The sequence below is a fragment of the Acinonyx jubatus genome, chromosome B1 (assembly GCF_027475565.1).
Source record: "Acinonyx jubatus isolate Ajub_Pintada_27869175 chromosome B1, VMU_Ajub_asm_v1.0, whole genome shotgun sequence".
Lineage (NCBI taxonomy): Eukaryota > Metazoa > Chordata > Mammalia > Carnivora > Felidae > Acinonyx > Acinonyx jubatus.
The window spans coordinates 41341970-41360043 of NC_069382.1; the positions used below are offsets into that span (position 1 = coordinate 41341970).

An 18074-nucleotide genomic window follows, 5' to 3' on the forward strand; every position below is an offset into this window, starting at 1 on the left:
CCAATCATCACAGACCAAGAGCAGCTAAGTTTATAATAATTTATTACAGTTGCATATCATTTGTTTTGTATAATAAATTATAGAAACCATAGCATCTTTATAAACTATTTAGTATATCATACTCACTTCCTAATGCTTACTGCAGTAACTGTAAGAAATCTAATTAGATTATGTTTTAGCATTAGAAGATAAAAAAATTATAAAATTTTTTCGCAGTACTTTGGATTTATGAAAGACCCCATTATTTTAACTTTTGTTTAACCAGTTTGAAATGTATATAAACTTTTTATAAACCAGAAGGTGGTCTAACTGAGCTGCTAGAAGTATTGCATAATTTGTAACTTACACCCTTACGGTGCACTTTTTCAGGCACTGTAAAAAATGCAAATAAATAATCAATTACTGATCTCTAAAAAACCTATACCAATAGACAACATTGAAATTTGGCAACACTTTGAACACTCAAATAAAAAATTTAGTAAACATCGGAGCAGAGTATTCTCTCTCCCTGTTTCCCCCTCTCCCTCCTCCCTCTTCCTACCCACTTTCATTATGGAAAAAAAAAAAGTTCAGGTTGAATTTAAGTCCTAGGGCCTGAGAAAGAGACCCTGGCTGCAGTTCTTTCTTCAGCCTTAAGAGCCCATAACAGCCAGCGTTCTGTTATCTTCAGCCTCAGTCCTCATTACATCTGTTCAGACTCTTCTCCTGACACCAGCATCGGTCCTTTCCTGCAGGGAGAGTTTTCAAGTCCTTGTCGAAAGCATTTTGTTCTCCACTGTAACAGCACAGGCGTGAAATTGGTTGGAGTCTTTGTAACCGGTTTGTTCTGTTCCTTTCCAGCCTCTGCAGTCCTGATGGAAGAGAAGCTCGCAGGGCAGCAACAAAATGCTGCATGTGTTAGGGTCTCTCGAACCCTCTCGGTCTTTAAATGTCTATTCTTGGATAATGTCCTTATCCATCCTCTTGTCCTCAGTGAACTTTGATGGAATATTTCCGCAGTTTCAGAAATTGGAAAAGCTTGTCTTTCGTCCTCTTCTTCAGGGCCATCAGGGCTCGTGTTTTCTCCTCCAGATCTTGATCTATGGCAAATATGATCTTAGCTCTCTCCTCCGCTTTCTTGTCCCCAGAGTTTTTGAAAAGTCTCTGTAGAGATTCTTGGTCTATGTTTTCAAAGATGTTGGCCACAGCTTTCTTCCGCGAGGCTGTATCGAAGTGATAGCCGTGGATGGAAGGGCTCACTCTCAGCGAGGTGGACATGGTGATGGTGGCTTGGTGGCTTTGCCTTGCTTTCATCGACGTGAGGATCTTCGGGAATTCGGTTCCCGGGCTCTCCAGAGAGTCTGTAGCAAAATCATTCCGGGACTGCTATTTAAAGTGTGAACAAAAGCTCCAGGCTCAAATTACACTGGTGACATCAGAGTGATCTCAAGGAAGAATAATCACAGACAAGTTTAACAGTTGAGTTGCCAATATCCTGTTCTTGTGCAAAATGTCAAAAGCTGTGCTTGGTGATAGAGCAGAGATGTGGGGATTTCTTTTTACCTCATCTGTGGCAATAGGATTATACTGGCTTGGGTCCCTCTTTTAAAAATAGCCAAAACCAGGGAAGGGCAAAGATAAGACACAAACAAGGTGGCTTAGACTCTCAAAATCTTTCCCAACAACAACTGAAACAAAGGCTTCTGTTAACTACAGGAAAGTTTTAATTCCTGAAGTCATTAGAGTGTATTCCAAACATTTGACAGCCCATGCCTGCGCCCTTTGGACATCCCCATCCAGGGCCACTCCACAGCTGCTGAGAGGAAGCTGAAGAATCAAGGACATCAATCTGGAGTACATCTGATTTTAAAGGGGAGTTTACCTACAAAACGCTTACATGACACACCCTGACACTGTGACCTTTCAGAGACTGTGCACAAGAGCAAATCTGTAATCACTGAATAAAATTGTAATTTATTACTCTTTATTTTTTTAATATTTTATTTTTAAGCAATCTCCACACCACCCAACACAACCCCAAGACGGAGACTCGAACTCACAACCCCAAGATCAAGACTCTCCGGCTCCGCCGACTGAGCCAGCTAGATGCCCCAATATTGTAATTTGATAGTGACAGACAATATCTCCTTAGGTTTCTGCATGTATCAACAACAGTACCTATCAAAAACAAAAACAAAAACGTGGGGAGGGAAATTCAATCAGGTGCTTTACAAATATAGTACTCAAAGAAATGAGCTGATTTTTTTTTCCTTTAATATTTACTTTGGCAGTCCCCAGACATAGAGCAATACCTTTTTCTGGAAGAATTTAAATTTCTTTGGAAGAATTTAAATTTCTCACCTTCCACAATATTCAGCTAGCCAGTGTCCCCACTGATGTGTGGAACACCTACATGCAATCAAATGGTAGATGTCAACTTCAAAGGGCCCTAGAGACTTCTCTCTGTGAACCTTCTGCCTGAGCTACAGAAGCAGGGCTGAACTTATGAGTTTCCTCTCATTAGTCAAATCAGGTCTAGAAAATGCACAAAGGGAGAGAGTATGGGGAAGACACCTCACTAGAAAACTGAGTTAAACTAGGGGCACCTGGGTGGCTCAGTTGGTTAAGCGTCAGCCTTCAGCTCGGGTCATGATCTCACAGTCCGTGACTTCGAGCCCTCCGTAAGGCTCTGTGCTGACAGCTCAGAGCCTGGAGCCTGCTTTGGATTCTGTGTCTCCCTCTCTCTCTTCCCCTCCCCTGCTCATGCTCTGTCTCTCTGTGTCTCAAAAATAAATAAAAACATCAAAAAAATTAAAAAAAAGAAAATTGAGTTAGACTCTTCGTACATATCCATTCATTCACTTATTCATTAATTCAATCAATATTTATTAAAAGTCTACTTTAGCTAGAAGAGTTTTAGGCATTGGAAATATAACAGTTAGCCAAACTAAATCAAACAAACTGAACCAAACAAACAAAAATCCCTACCTGACCTTAATGGAGTTTACATTCTACCAGGAAATAGATAATAGAATATACATTTATAACCTAGATGATGTCAGAAACTACTACCTATTGTGGATAAAAGTGTGGCCAAGTTGTACAGGAAAGGAAGGGGAGGGTTGAAATTTGTACAGGATATTCTGGGGCAGTTTCTTTTAATGTGACATTGTACAGAGACTGGAAGTAGGTGAGGGAGTTAGCTGTGGAGGCATCTAGAGGACAGGTGTTGTGGGCAAAGGGTATAGCAAGTACAGAGGCTGGAAGATAAGAGTGTATCTGAAGTGTATGGAGAATGGTTGGGGACCAGTGTGGCTGGAGCAGACTGGCCAGAGAAGAAGGGAAGGACGGGAGGTCAGGAGGAGACACCAATGGGGAAAAAGGCAAGGAAAGACTGAGTACAACCCGCAAGACTCTTTTCTGGATTGAGCTTTTACTCTGTAGGACATGGGTAGCCTTGGAGAATTTGAACCAGAAAAATGACGTGATTTCACTTATAATTTAAATTACTTCTTAGTAGAGGATACATTTTTAGGGAGACAAGCAGGGCACGAGGAGCAAAACGACTGGTGATGTGGCTGTCAAAATAATCCAGGCAAGAGATGATGAAGGTCCCCACTAGTGAGGTCATCATGCAGGTGGTGAGAGCTGATCAGATTCTGGGCGTGTCGTGAAGGCCAAGTCAACAGGATTGCTGAAGGCTCTGATGTGAGGAACGGAAGACAGACAGGAGCCCAACATGCTCTCTTCCTGAAGGATGCTTCTTTGAAAGACCTTTCTAGGTGAGCTGGTGTTCACCCCCTGGACGTGGCCATGACTGCTTGCTCCAGCTTTCCCGTGGAAGAACCCTATGATCTGCTGCCTATGGGTTGCCTATGGGCTTACCATCATATGTGGCACATCTTTGTGGCTATTAAAAATATACTCATTTTCCTCACTGTTAAAAAGTTATTATTACGTCAGCAAGGATTTGTACTGAATTTTCCGAGGTGCCAAGCACAGTGCCAAAACATTACACAATCCACCTTCATTAGGGCTTTGCCACCCTTCTCGTGCTATGCTCTTTCTTGAGGCCACTTGTATAGAGCTCATGCCTTTATTCCCTACTAACTGATTACTCTCAAATTTTAATTCCAGCATGCCATTGTCTTCTGAGGTATATACTCATTTATTTAACTAAGTGATCAATACAAATAAATGCAAATGTGGTACAAATAGCTGTTCAATTATCAAAGTCAGAAACCCAGCTATAATCTCTGATTTCTTCCTCTCTTTTTTTCTCCTATCTAAACTATCTAGATCTCTCTTTTTCTCTGTCTCTCTCTATATATATACACACACACATATGGTTTAGATGTATATAAATTGTATCTAGAAAATACTTCTCAAATTTAATCACTTTCTCTTTGTTGTTTATTTTTTAAATTTTTTATGTTTATTTATTTTTGATAGAGAGAGAGAGAGAGAGAGAGAGAGAGCATGAGGGGGGAGGGGCAGAAAGAGAGGGAGACACAGGATCCAAAGCAGGTTCCAGGCTCCGAGCTGTCAGCACAGAACCTGACGCGGGGCTCAAACTCATGAACCACAAGATCATGACCTGAGCCCAAGTCGGACGCTTAACAGAGTGAGCCACCCAGGCACCCTGTCTCTCCATTGGTTAGACAAGCTTCCATGTGGTGGATGCCGCTGTGCACAACCTTTATCTCCATTTAAGGTTTCCCCAGATGCTCTTCTGTCAGCCCTCTTCGGGGACTGCCCCCACTGAAGAAGGTTACCCCCCGCCCCGTGCAGCTGCATCTAATGACTGATCAACATGAGGATGTAAAGTCCACTTCCATGACCCCCAAGTCTGAGGGGTCACGCACACTTCAGAGCATCTTTTAGGGTCAGCTGAGACCTCCTTCTGCCCAAACCTGTTTTTTTTTCCTATCTGTAGGCACTGGTCCCAAGAACACTCCATAATAAATCACCTGCTTGCTCATCCCCTCTCAGGGTGTGCTTCCTCAGAAGCCCCGTCAGTCTACGACAGACTGTCTTCTGTCACCTAGACTAAACCCAACTTCTTTCCTGGCATTCCTGATTTTAGTTCTGTCCTCCATTCTCTACAAAGCACCCAGAGAAATAGTTTCTAATTAACAATCTGGTCAGACCACTCTTGCTTTTACTCTTAGGATAAGCCCCCAAATCTTAACATAATCTTTCTTTTAAAGTTTATTTATTTATTTTGAGAGAGAGAGAAAGAGACAGAGAGAGAGAGAGAGAGAATGCAAATGGGGAAGGCGCAGAGAGGGAGGGAGAGAGAGAGAAGCCCAAGCAAGTTCTACACGGTCAGTGCAGAGCCCTGTGTGGGGCTCGAATTCAAGAACGATGAGATCATGACCTGAGCTGAAATCAAGAGTTGGATGCTTAACTGACTGAACCACCCAGGCATCCCCTTAACATAACTTTTTTGATCTTGATTTGCTCTGGTTCCGACTACTTCTACAACATTACAGTTTGTTACTCTCCCCCATGCTTTTATATCTTCCAATTCCTTGATTACATCATACTTATTCCTGCCATGGGTCTTTGCACATATTTTTCCTCTTTCTGGAATGTTCTCTCCTACATTTTACCTCAGCTAGGTAACTCCTCTTCATTCATAAAATCTCAGCTAAAAGCTACTTGTTCAGAGGGCCTTCCCTGCCCTCTGGTTCTTTTAGACTTAGATGGATCAGTTCTCTTTGCCAAAGTACCATTTACTATTCCTTAGTAGCATTTGGTACAGTTTTGAAGCATGCATTTGTTTGTCCAAGTATTCATGTAAAGTCTAGCTCCACTGGGGTGCCTGGCTGGATCAGTGGGAAAAGCATGCAACTCTTGATCTTGAGGTAATGAGTTCTAGCCCCACATTGGGTATAGAGATTACTTAAAAATAAAATTAAAAAAAAAAGTCTAGTTCCACCATGAACAGGGATCGGGTTATTCTTCCTCATTACTGTGTCTAAAGTTCCTGGATCGATTAATATTTCTTCATAGTAATATTAAATAACATGTGTGCAATTCTATTTGATTCCATAACAACCCTTTATAGTAGGAACTATATGAAACTATATGCAATCCTTACGCTATAGATAAGAGTACTGAGACATTGACAACTTGCTCCCAGTTTTAGGTGAATAATGCACCCCTAAAGTGTTTTTGTTCTAATCCCTGGAAACTATGACTATAGGCAAAAGGAAACCTTATACTGCAAAAGGGACTTATATGACGAAAGGAATTTTGCAGGTGTAAATACATTAAGATCTTGAGATGGAGAGATTATTTTGAGTTATCTGGTTGGCTCATGTAATTACAAAAGTCTTTACAAAAGAGAGAGAGAAGGATGCTACGCTGCTACTTTAGAAGAAGTTGGAGGAAGGGGCCATGAGCCAAGGAAGGTAGACAGCCTCTAGAAGCTGGAACAGGCAAAGAAACAGACTGTTCTCTGCATCCTTCAGAAGGAACACATCACTGTCTATGCATTTTAGACTTCTGGCCTCTTGAACTATAAGATAATAAATTTGTGTTGTTTAAAGCCCCTAAATATGTGGCAGTTTGTTACAGTGGCAATAGGAAACTAATTTCGTCTGCAAATCCTTCAGCTCTGATGAGACAACTCGAATCCAGGGCTATTTGACACCAAAGCCCATGGTTCTGAACTCCATACTGCATTGCTCTCAAATCATCCACAAGCTCTGGCACTGAAAGGCCTGAATAACATTTCTACGTGACACTGAGCAGTTCTCCTTGAGTGTTGCCTAGAAGCATTCAGATGCAGTTGAGAGATTAAGGAGCTTCAAAATTGTTCAGAGGGCAAGACCATCTACAGGGAAACAATGTCAGTTTCTGTTTCCCAGAAACGTGATACAAGCCTTAAGGTTATAATTTGCTGATGGTCTTTGCCAAAGGTAAATCCATAAGTGCCTGGAAAGCCTTTTACTGCTGTCACCCTGTCCCTTCCCTTCTTTGTATAAATATTGTCAGTGAATGATGTGGACAACAGGATCTAAAAAAATTGCTGGTAAGGATTCCCAAATTGCCTGTGAATGGAATCACATCATATAGACATCTTACAGAATTTTTGCTTTCTTCAGTAAAGACAGGATCTAATGAGGACTGCTTAAAGAAAGTACTTGTGAGCATGCGTAGTTTCTTCTGGAAGCTAGTTTTCCAGTGTTTTTTCATCATACCAAGAGACTGAGTTTCTGTTTGCCAGTAATACATGTGCTTGGCTGGCTCTATGTCTGATGAAGAGATTTGTGAAAACGAGGACAATGAGTGACCTGTATACCTAGTGTTCTTTGGACAATGCCTCAATGACTCTTCATAACAACGCTAAAGGCAATTATTATTGACTTCCGTTTTCACCACAAACAAGGAATTGGGCTGAACAACCTGCCTAGGGTAAGTGGTGAAAAGGGAACTCATTTGCAAATGCTTTTTAGCCCCCAAATCTCTTCCAGGAAGGTTTTCCTGAACTTTTGCTGTGTTACTTGCCCCTCCTGTTTGTATCACCAAGGTTTACCTTTTTAGATAAAAAGTTATGACTTGCGAGGAGCCTGGGTGGCTGTGTGGTTGAGTGTCCGATTTTTGATTTGGCTCAGGTCATGATCCCAGGGCTCTGGGATCGTGCCCTGCATCATGGAGGCTGCTCTCTCTCCCTCTGCCTCTCTCCCCTGCTCACGCTCTCTCTCTCTCTCAAAAAAAAAAAAGTTAGGACCTATTATTATATTTATTAAAGCACTGAAGATATAAATGCATAGTGACTGGTACATAGAATGTATCCAATGAATATATACTGAATTATTGCCTGAATAAGTGAAAGAAAGCACACAAAATTTACATCGAGGCTGCTTTTGTCTACCAATTTACCTCCCTAGCAACTTCCTGAATACGAAACGTAGAGTAGCCAGCAACTAGAACTTTGTGTCTTATACTTCAATTAAATTACCCCTGGACATTTTTGTTTTGGCAACAAAAATTTCTCACAGCATTGTAATTTACAAAGTGCTTTCACATGCATTATCTCATTTGACTCTCACAATATCTCTGGTATCATTGTCCCTATTTTACAGATGAGAAAACTGAGTATAATAGAAGTGAGATAAATTTCCGCAGTCTTGGAGTTAGTTAAATGACATAGCCAGACCTGGAACTCTCATTTTCTGATCCTAAATTCCATGTTTTTTTTTCCTTACTATTCTATAGCTTCCTGATTATGTTCATTATTTACTTATTTCTTATAGTTTGAAAATTCTACCAAATTGTCTTTGATTTTCTTTTTCGTGTATTTATTCAGTGATTTATAGGTTCATTTACACAAAAAGTGTTGAATACTTACTGTGTGCCAGGTAGAGTGCCATATGCTTGAGGGATACATTGAGGCAAGTGGACATGATCCTTGTGTTTGTGGAACATGAGGTCTAGAGAAGAAAAGAGACTTTAGATAAATAAATAAACATACAAGATATGAAGAACATTTTTACAAGTTTTAGAAAATGAAAATCAGGTCATATAAAGGAAGAAACAAGGTGAGGCTTCATTTCAATTGTTCAAGTCATAATAAGATTTTCTTAAGAAGATATATTTAAGCTGAGACTTGAAGTAACTATTGCAATTAACAAGCAGAGGAGCAGGGCAAGGAGTTTCAGATGCAGAAAAAAGTCTTGTGCAAAGACACTGAGGTAAGAATGAGTTTGAAGGGCAAGAAAACAGACATTAAAGAGAATGCAGGTTGGAAACAAACCAACAAGGAGATTAGAGAAAGGCAATATTAGATTTGGTAGACAGGCTCCAAATGATGTACAGGAGAGTGTTGAAAGCCATGTTAAAGATTTAAAATTTTATTCTAAGTCAATGGGCAGTCTTTTAAAGGTTTCAAGTGTGGAAGGGGAATTGCTGGGGCTTATTTATTTATTTATTTTTAATTATTTTGGCTTTTGGGCCATCAAAGACAGCTAAAGACAATTATTATGGTTTCAGATAGTAAGCAGATTATTCTCAATGCATTTGGGAAATGAACTTTAAGGGACTTGGTGGTGAATTGGATAGAGAATGGGGTAAGTGTCAAGAGTTGCTCCCAGGTTGTCCTGGGTTCCTTGGTGGGAAGGCCGAAAGGGGAAAGGTGAAAGAGGGCTTGGATTCGGGAGAAAGGTCCAGAGTTCCATCATGTACACAGTAAATCAGCATGCATGAGAAAGCACCAAAAAGATAGCTGAAATGCATGAATCTAGAACTCAGAAGAAGAGTCTAAAATGTAATTTTCATTCTTTATCTTTTCTCAGTAATAATTGTCAAGAAATCAACACTGACTGCAGCTTTTTTTCTTATAACACTTATGCATAAATCCAGAACCCAGCAATGCCTGGCACCAAGTAGACTTTCAATAAATAGTTATTACATAACTATTACATAAGAAAAATACTGAAGTCTTGAGAGGGCTAAGCAGACACAAAAATGAAATAGCTGCTCAGTGGCTGTTGTTTCCTGTGATAGAATGTTGAAGTCTTCTGCATTTTTCTGTACTTAACAGCTGAAACGGTGGTCATCCTGTTCAGTTATAGTTGTAAGGGTCTTTATTATATTCCATATTTTTTATAAGACCTATTCTAGATTTCCATTCCTTTGATGGTTGTGGTTAATCCCTTTCTAAAATTAATCACCAAACATTTTTGTTCCAGTACATCTTATTACATGTATCTTCAATCTTTAATTATTGCTGATGAGAAAGAATGGCAGTTTTATTTAGAAACTTTAATTCTGAAATTTATTTTTGGATCATGGAGAGGAACTAATTATAAATTCTGGAGAAATACCAATTTAAAAAAAAATAACAAACTGAGGAAATGCATTTTCAAAACCTTTCAGTCAAAATATGGGGAAAAATCCACAACTTTATTGAAGAGAATTATAGCCAAGACCATTTTTAAAAAGTGCTTCTTTGTAAGTGATGCTTTTGCATGTGAAATGAAACAGCTGTCTTTGCTTAACCATCAGACTATATTTGCAATGTTTCCTAAAAAAAGAACTGAAGATAAGCTTTTCTTTTTAAAAATTTTAATTAGCTGTTCAGATTCAGATATTGAGCTCCTGGTATTTATAGCTTCTTTAGAAAGAAAACAGTTGTGAACATAAACTAACATGTTTTTCCCAGGAAGTGAGCATGAGATATTTTTGAATATTTATAGTAGCATGTGTGTTTCTATAATCTATGACTAAAGCCAAAATAAGTTTTCGTGAACCACCTCCTCCCACTCCTAGCTCCCACCCCCTCAATGCGTGCTTCTGGCTGAGAGTAGTGACGTTGGCAAGTTTCATTCTTTCTCAGACTGGAACTATTAGCAGAAGGGGGACTGCTTGCATGGGCTTCCCAGATTTTGTAAGTCATGTTGCAAAGAATACACGTGGTCACTCCTAAAGCTCCTCCTCTCTTTTCTTTTCCTGAGTAGGATGCAGTCACATCTGGCTCCTCTCCCCGCAGACCGGCCTCATTCTGTATGACTTGCCAAGAATGTAGAGGGCATAAAGAGAAATCTGGTCAGTGAAGGCTCTCAAAGTCAATGAGGGACATTTGGGGCCTCAGAATTCTTCCTAATGTGAAGCAAATTCTTACATCCGGTTTGAATACCCAAGGGTTGTTATGCAGAAGAAAAATTAGGCTTGTCTGAAAAGTGCCTATGGGTGGAAATAAGGCCAATACAAAAAGTAAGCTCCAGGAAGACCAATTTTGATTTGGTACAATACAGACATTTATTCAAGGAGAGAGTAAACAGTGAGAACATTCAATCAGGGCCACCACTTAGCAGGCATTTATTGTAGAGCCATGTAAGTAGTGGGAATAAATCAATACTTGTTCTTATTTATTTTATTTTCATACTCACCAAGTTACACAGACATATAAAAGTATGTAACATTTTTGTTTCCATTATTATACATGAATATATATATATAAACGAACATATATATATGAACATATATATATATAAACGAACATATATATATACGAACATATATATATATAAATGTATATATATAACTAAAACACAAATTCCAAAAAGACAATTAAACTTACTAATTTTATGCACTATTTCATCCATTCTGCTGTATTCTATCCTCTCATCTTTGAAAAATGGGCTGGTCACAACCCATTGAACTCATTTCATAACTCACTAATGAGTCTCAGCTTTCAGTTTGAAAACCATTGAACTAGACAATGAAGTGAACTTTCCAATGATGAGCAGAGGACATAGTCCTCCCTCTCGTCAATAAATGTTTGTGTAAATTAGTTGTTATGTTGCTGCACCTGTTGTATTTGACAATTGTCAAAATATAAGAAAGGCCTTCAATATGGTCACCCTGGAATGATAGCCCATCCAGTGCTGCTGCCATTACTATGATCATTTTGCAGATTTAAAAAAAAAATGTTTAGGGGTGTCTGGGTGGCTCAATCAGTTAAGTGTCCGACTTCAGCTCAGGTCACGATCTCACGGTCCGTGAGTTCGAGCCCCACATCAGGCTCTGGGCTGATTGCTCAGAGCCTGGAGCCTGCTTCCAATTCTGTGTCTCCCTCTCTCTCTGCCCCTCCCCCGTTCATGCTCTGTCTCTCTCTGTCTCAAAAATAAACGTTAACTAAATTTTTTAAAAAATAAATAAAAATAAATGTTTATTTACTTATTTTTGAGAGAGAGAGAGAGACAGAGCACAACCAGGGGAGGAGCAGAGAGAGAGGGAGACACACAGAATCCGAAGCAGGCTCCAAGCTCTGAGCTGTCAACACAGAGCCTGACTTGGAGGCTTGAACCCATGAACCATGAGATTATGACCTGAGCCAAAGTCAGACACTCAACTGACTGAGTCACCCAGGCACCCCTCATTTTGTGGATTTTTTTAAATGTCTCTAGAAATAGATTGTAGAACCACATAAAAATATCTTAATAGTTTAGACCATTCAGGCATTCTTTCATTTCATTCATTCATTCTTTTGTTCATTTATTCAATATAAAAAATTGTTTTATTTTGAAAGCCTCCCCCTTTGCTATGTCCTAAAGAAACAAATACTATATATGTAGATCAGTCCTAATTGTCCCTCATCCAAACATCCCAAGTGTTCCCTCTACTATTTATACAGAGACAGTGACATCAGAGCTGGAGGACCAAGTACTAAGAAGGGAGCTGTGACAGAAGGCGGTGATGGTGATGGTAAGCATCGGGTGGAGACTGTGAATAGCATTGGGTGAAAGTTGACAAAGTAGATCCAAACAGATTCCCAAGACACTCAACTGCCACCTGTTTTCAAATGCCTGGGATGAAAAACTGACCCTCAGCTAATTTACTATTTATTGACACACGGATACAAGAATCCTTAAAATGTTGGGAAAACTGCACAATGTCTGTGAAATCTAAGCTTGTCTCCTATTGATAAGTCCACTTTCCTACTCAGAGAGTTAAGTAGACCTAAACTACTATCCAAGTTTTTAGACAGCCAGGAAAGGAAAGGAAAGCAGCATTTACTGTCTTCATGTGCATCAGGACCATTCAGAGAGCAGCATTTAATAACAATTTATTCCGGATTTTGGGGTACCTGAGTTTCTCAGTAGGTTAAGCATCCAACTCTTGGTTTTAGCTCAGGTCATGGATCTCACGGTTCTTGGGTTCAAGCCCTGCGTGTCAGGATCTGCGCTGCTGGCAGTGCAGAGCTTGCCTGGGGTTCTCTTTCTGTCTCCTACTCTCTGTGCCCCTCCCTTGCTAGCTCTCTCTCGCTCTCTCTCTCTCTCTCTCAAAATAAAGAAATAAACTTAAAAAAAGAATTTATTGTAGATTTTATATTTCAAATGCAGAGGAAGTGGATTCTGGTCCCTGAACTTGTTCTGTTTTTGTTTTGAGCATTGAAGAATTTGTCCAGTCCACAGTCACTGAAAAATACTAAATATTTACTGAGCCCTTAAGCATGTGTAAACTTTGCTATATATATTTTTAAAAAACTGTGACATACACTTAGTACGTGTTTTGTCTTTTTCTTTCAAAGTATAGTATTTTACACATGCTCTTACATCTTGTTAAATGTTATTTCTAGTTAATTGTGTTCTAAGTTCTCCTGTGCATTAAATAATTCTTCTAGTAGTAAAAATGAATTAAATTGAACTGTCGGCAGAGCCATGCCATCTGTCCTATTACATAGATTTTGTGACCAGAATGGCACCAACATACCTATTTAACAGATTAGATTTGGGAAGATGAGGCAATTTTCTAAGAGTCTTTTGTTTTCTTGTGGTGAAGCAAGGAGAACAAACCAATGGTTGATGTCCTGCAAACTTGGGTAGTGGACAGAGTTTATTTTGAGTCTCTCAGACTCCTCCTCCCTCTTCTTTTCAGGTAACAAAAGCCTTCCCTTCCCATTCAAACTACTCTCCAACAGGATTGAGAATCAGCACTTTACACTTTAAGGCAAATCCGAATAACTTCCTGTGGTAGCTTTTAGAGCGTATTAACATTTAAACCATATTCTCCTAACACAAGGTAGACCTTCAGCTTCCTATAGTCAATGAAAGCACACACCTGGCTCTCCTTTTTGGTCCCAATTTCTACTCAGTTGCTTAAGAGATTATCCACCTGACCAATAGTAGTTACCAATAAATCAAAAAATATATGTTGAGGGCCTACTATATGTGTTGCATGATGCCCACATATTTTTCACTTTCAGAAGAAATGTCCACAGCACCATGTTGAGTTCTGCTCTCTTGAACTGAATGATGGTGGGTCTCTACCACTAATTCCCAGCTCGTTTCCAGCACTTTCTTTGTCTAACGTTAAAGACACTTCAGAACACCAAGTTCCCAGACTTTCCCCTGGTCTAGTCAGGCCTCTGTGTCCCAAAGTGGACTGCATTTCTTGGCATACTTATTCACACACCCCCAAACCCAGCTCTCAAGCCAGAAGGAAGTAGGGAAACAAGGCCAGAAGCTGCACCATGAGCAGCTGTGAGGTTACACATTCACTGGCCCTTTGTGCTTCTCTCTGAACCCCAAGTCCTTGGGGATGCAGAAGAGGTTAAGGCTGTGCAAAAGCAGAATATGGCTGATCTGGTGTCCTCACCTTCCTTCCTCTTTGTACTCTTGGCAGGAAGTCACTGATATAAGATGACACATTAAAAAAAAAAAAAAAAAAAGAGGGAATAATGGGATAAGTCTAAATCTGAAGTTTAGTTTACAGTTTTCTGCTTGCCCAGAAGCCAATAAAACTGAAAAATGACTTCAGATTGCACCATCAACTTAACTGGTATTTTGAGAATGGCCTTGTTACTGGACTCCTTACACTAAATCCAAATGCCCTAATCATTCAATTTTAGAAATGACAAGGGCTACAGAGTCTTTTAAAAAAGAGATGTGGGTGAGGCAGAGTCCTGGGCTGAAGGGCTCAATTCAGCTCATCTCTGCATGTTTGCTATTATTTCTCTGAAGCCTGCTTGGCTGCAGTGATCTGGAGACTCAGTTTTTCAGAGACTTGCAGAACTGCAAGAGACAATAAGACATCTGACTGTCCATCTAGCCTCTGGCCCAGACCACACAGTCATCATTTAAAGGAGGCAAATAGGAAATTCTCCTAATTTTGTTCTATACCCCTGGGGGTTGCTTCTTTGTTGACTTACCACTTATTTTTGTTCTGATGATAGTGGTGGGAGAGGGTGAATTAATTCCTTTTTAAGAACAATTCTGGAGAAAAGCTAAAGTCTAAAAAATCCTTGTCTGGAATTTGGCATGAGATAGATGATGGCCATAAATAATCAGCATTCTGGCAAACAAGGCTCCAAGTCTGGGCAGAGGAAAGAGGGAAATGAAGTCCTATTTCATGAGTTCCCCTTGTTCCAGACACCTTTCATACACTTTCCAATTTGTCACCAGAATGCTGAGAGAGAGTCAGACATTTGTGGAACTTGAGGTTCAGTTACTCACTAGTTCACAGTCTCTTTTTTTTTTTTTTTTTTTTGCGTGGAACTGAGAGCTTGTTTGCAAATTCTAGAAGGGGAGCGTGGCTACATGTATACACTTGTCTGTGAATGGTCCTCCTCCATCAGGGAAGTTTGTCCTCGACAAAGCACACAGCTTCAGCAGGGATACACATGGAGGATACACATTCCTCCTGAGGGAGGAAGGGGACACCCACCTAGCCAACCGGATCAGCTGCATCGGCCCTGGTGATCAATGGGAAGACAGATGTCGCAGCCAGATGGCCCTCACATCCTGCTTGGAACTGTCTGTATTCCAAACCACAGAGAGCCTTTGCACCAAAATGCTACATCCACAGGCCTCTGTGTCTTCCTTCCCTTTTCTACTACATCTGCATTCGTGGTGTGCTTTACCCATAGAATATTACATATGTTATCTAACGTAATCCTCACAGCAACTCCATGAACTTGTGAGAAAACTCAGGTTTAGGGAAGGTAGGTATTTCCCAAGACAAGGAGGAGCTGAGATAGAGTGGCTGTTCCAGTTCTGTGTGGTCCAGGTCCCTGTTTTTCCACAGGATGCCTGTAAATGCAGAAGACTTTTGAAAGAAAACTTTATGCATGTTCATGATTTTGCAACTGCGTGGGACCCAAGAAAACTGAGAGGGAAGTGCTCTATGGTGGAGAAGACAAATTAATAGAGTCAAGAAGGACAGAGTCATGCATTAGATGGAGACTCTAGCAAGGTTCAGAGAGATGGATAGCATTTACTTTAAACATTGTTCAACAGCTTACTCTACATCCTAGCACAGATTCTCCTCTCCATCCCTACTCTGTCCCCAGCCCACAAATATATTTCTCTCCTAGTCCATCCATCTCAGTTAATGGCGGCAACATGCACCCCTGTGCTCCTTCCCTCCACCTTGTTTCCTCTCTCTTTCCCACCGGACACTCAATTCAGTGAATTCTGGCAGGTCAGCTTCCAGGAATGCACCGCCCCAACTCTGCTGCTACCACTACCGTCTACGCCACTGTCGTGTTTCTCTTAAGATATCACCAAAGTTTCTTTGCTATTCTCCTGCACAGAAGCTAGAATATTTATTTTTTTAATTTTTAAATGTTTTTTTAAAATTTATTTTTGAGAGAGAGAGAGAGAGACAGAGCATGAGTAGGGGAGGGACAGAGAGAGAGGGAGACACAGAATCTGAAGCAGGCTCCAAGCTCTGAGTTGTCAGCACAGAGGCTGAAGTGGGGCTGGAACTCATGAACGGTGAGATAATGACCAGAGCCGAAGTCAGATGCTCGACTGAGCCACCGGGGAACCCCTAGAATGTTTATTTTAAAGTGTAGATCTCATCATACACTCCCCCTGGAAAAAACCTTCCAGCAGCTTCACACTAAATAGAATAAAATCTGAACTTCTCATGTGAGTTTATAAAGCTCACTGGATCTTGGTCCCTGTGCACATGTATGGCCTTAGTTTCTCTCTGCTCTCTGTCTCTCTCCCCTACTCTCCATTATCCACACTGGCCTTTCTGCCATAGTGGCACTTTTACACTGCCTTTTGCATAGAATCATTTCTCTCTCAGACTGTCATATGCCTTCCTTTTTTTCATCAGTCAGATTCCATTTCTTTTTTTTTTTTTTTAATTTTTTATGTTTATTTATTTTTGATAGAGACAGACAGAGCGCAAGTAGGGGAGGGGCAGAGAGAGAAGGAGACACAGAATCCGAAACAAGTTCCAGGTTGTGAGCTGTCAGCACAGAGCATGACGTGGGGCTCGAACACAAAAACCGCGAGATCATTACCTGAGCCAAAGTGAGATGTTTAATAGACTGAGCCACCCAGGTGCACCCCTTTTTTTTTTAAATTTTAGTCAGATTCCACTTCTAATGTCCTCTTCCCATAGGGGTTTTCCTCTTAGCATTTATTGTGGGTTCAATTATGTCCTCCATTAAGAAATGTTACAGGCTCTAACCCCAGAGCCTATAAATGTGACCTTATTTGAAAATAGACTCTGTAAATATATTAAGTGAGGATGAAGTCATACTGAATTCCAGTGGGCTCTCATCCATTGGTGGGATCCTTATACAAAAAGGGAAAGTGTGGACACAGATATATGGAGTGGAAGACCACATGAAGGCTAAGGCAGAGATTGGATTGATGCATCTAACAGGCAGAGAGAATGCCAGGGGAAGAAGGTACAGACGCCAGGAAGGATTCTGCCCTAGAGCCTGCAGATGCAGCATGGCCCTGCCAGCATATTGATTTCAGACGCCTCCATATAGTTCTCAGGTCTCAACCTCCAGAACTGTGAAAGGGTGAATGTCTGCTGTTTTACACAACTCAGGTCGTGATCATTTATACAGCAATCCTGGAAATTAATACAGAATTCAAGCAAAAGTTTGCCCCAACTATTCTATAACCCTGTTTTATTTTGTCTATTGCATTTATCACTCCCTGAAATGATTATTATGTTATTATATATGGAATCAATAGCTACATTTATAATATTTGCACCAATGTATTTACATTTATAATATTTATATATAATGTATAATATATAAATCTATATATATGTATACATTTATAAATTCATATTTATATTTGAATGTGCTTCAATATAACATGAAATTTATTTTTTGTAAATTTCTATATTTGTATGTATTTATTATACATTCCTATGTATATATAATAAATATGTTTATATATACATCTCATACATGATATATGGATATTTGAAACACAAAATTTGTCTATCTGGTTCACCCAAAACCTAGAAGATTGCCTGCGTATAACAGGGCTACACAAATATCTATTGAATTAATACGTGATGTTTTTCATTCAGTAGTACAACTATGCTCAGATCATCTCGGAACAAAGCTTAAATCATAAATGCTGCAATCTCTTCTCTCACTGAAAGCCAGTTTACCTCAAATGCAAAATACTGTCTCAATAGTTCATTGGATATATTGAATTCTGTGAGCACAGAACTCAAATTCTGTTCCATTTATTCAAACTCCCAGAGAGGTGAAAAAAATCATAAAATGTGATGTTTGTATTAATTAAGGGACATATACGTTTCAGTGTGATTCTTACAACAAACTTCTGGATTTGATAGTGTAACAATAA

General features: G+C 39.9%; 1 protein-coding gene across 1 annotated transcript; it reads right to left on the reverse strand.

Annotated features, from left to right (window-relative positions):
• Positions 1 to 25: 25 nt before the first annotated feature.
• On the reverse strand, positions 26 to 1468 carry TCIM (transcriptional and immune response regulator). The gene has a single exon (XM_015076045.3). It carries the CDS (start codon positions 1291 to 1293, stop codon positions 970 to 972), a length of 324 nt encoding a protein of 107 aa, XP_014931531.1. The 5' UTR covers positions 1294 to 1468; the 3' UTR covers positions 26 to 969.
• Between the last annotated feature and the right edge of the window lie 16606 nt (positions 1469 to 18074).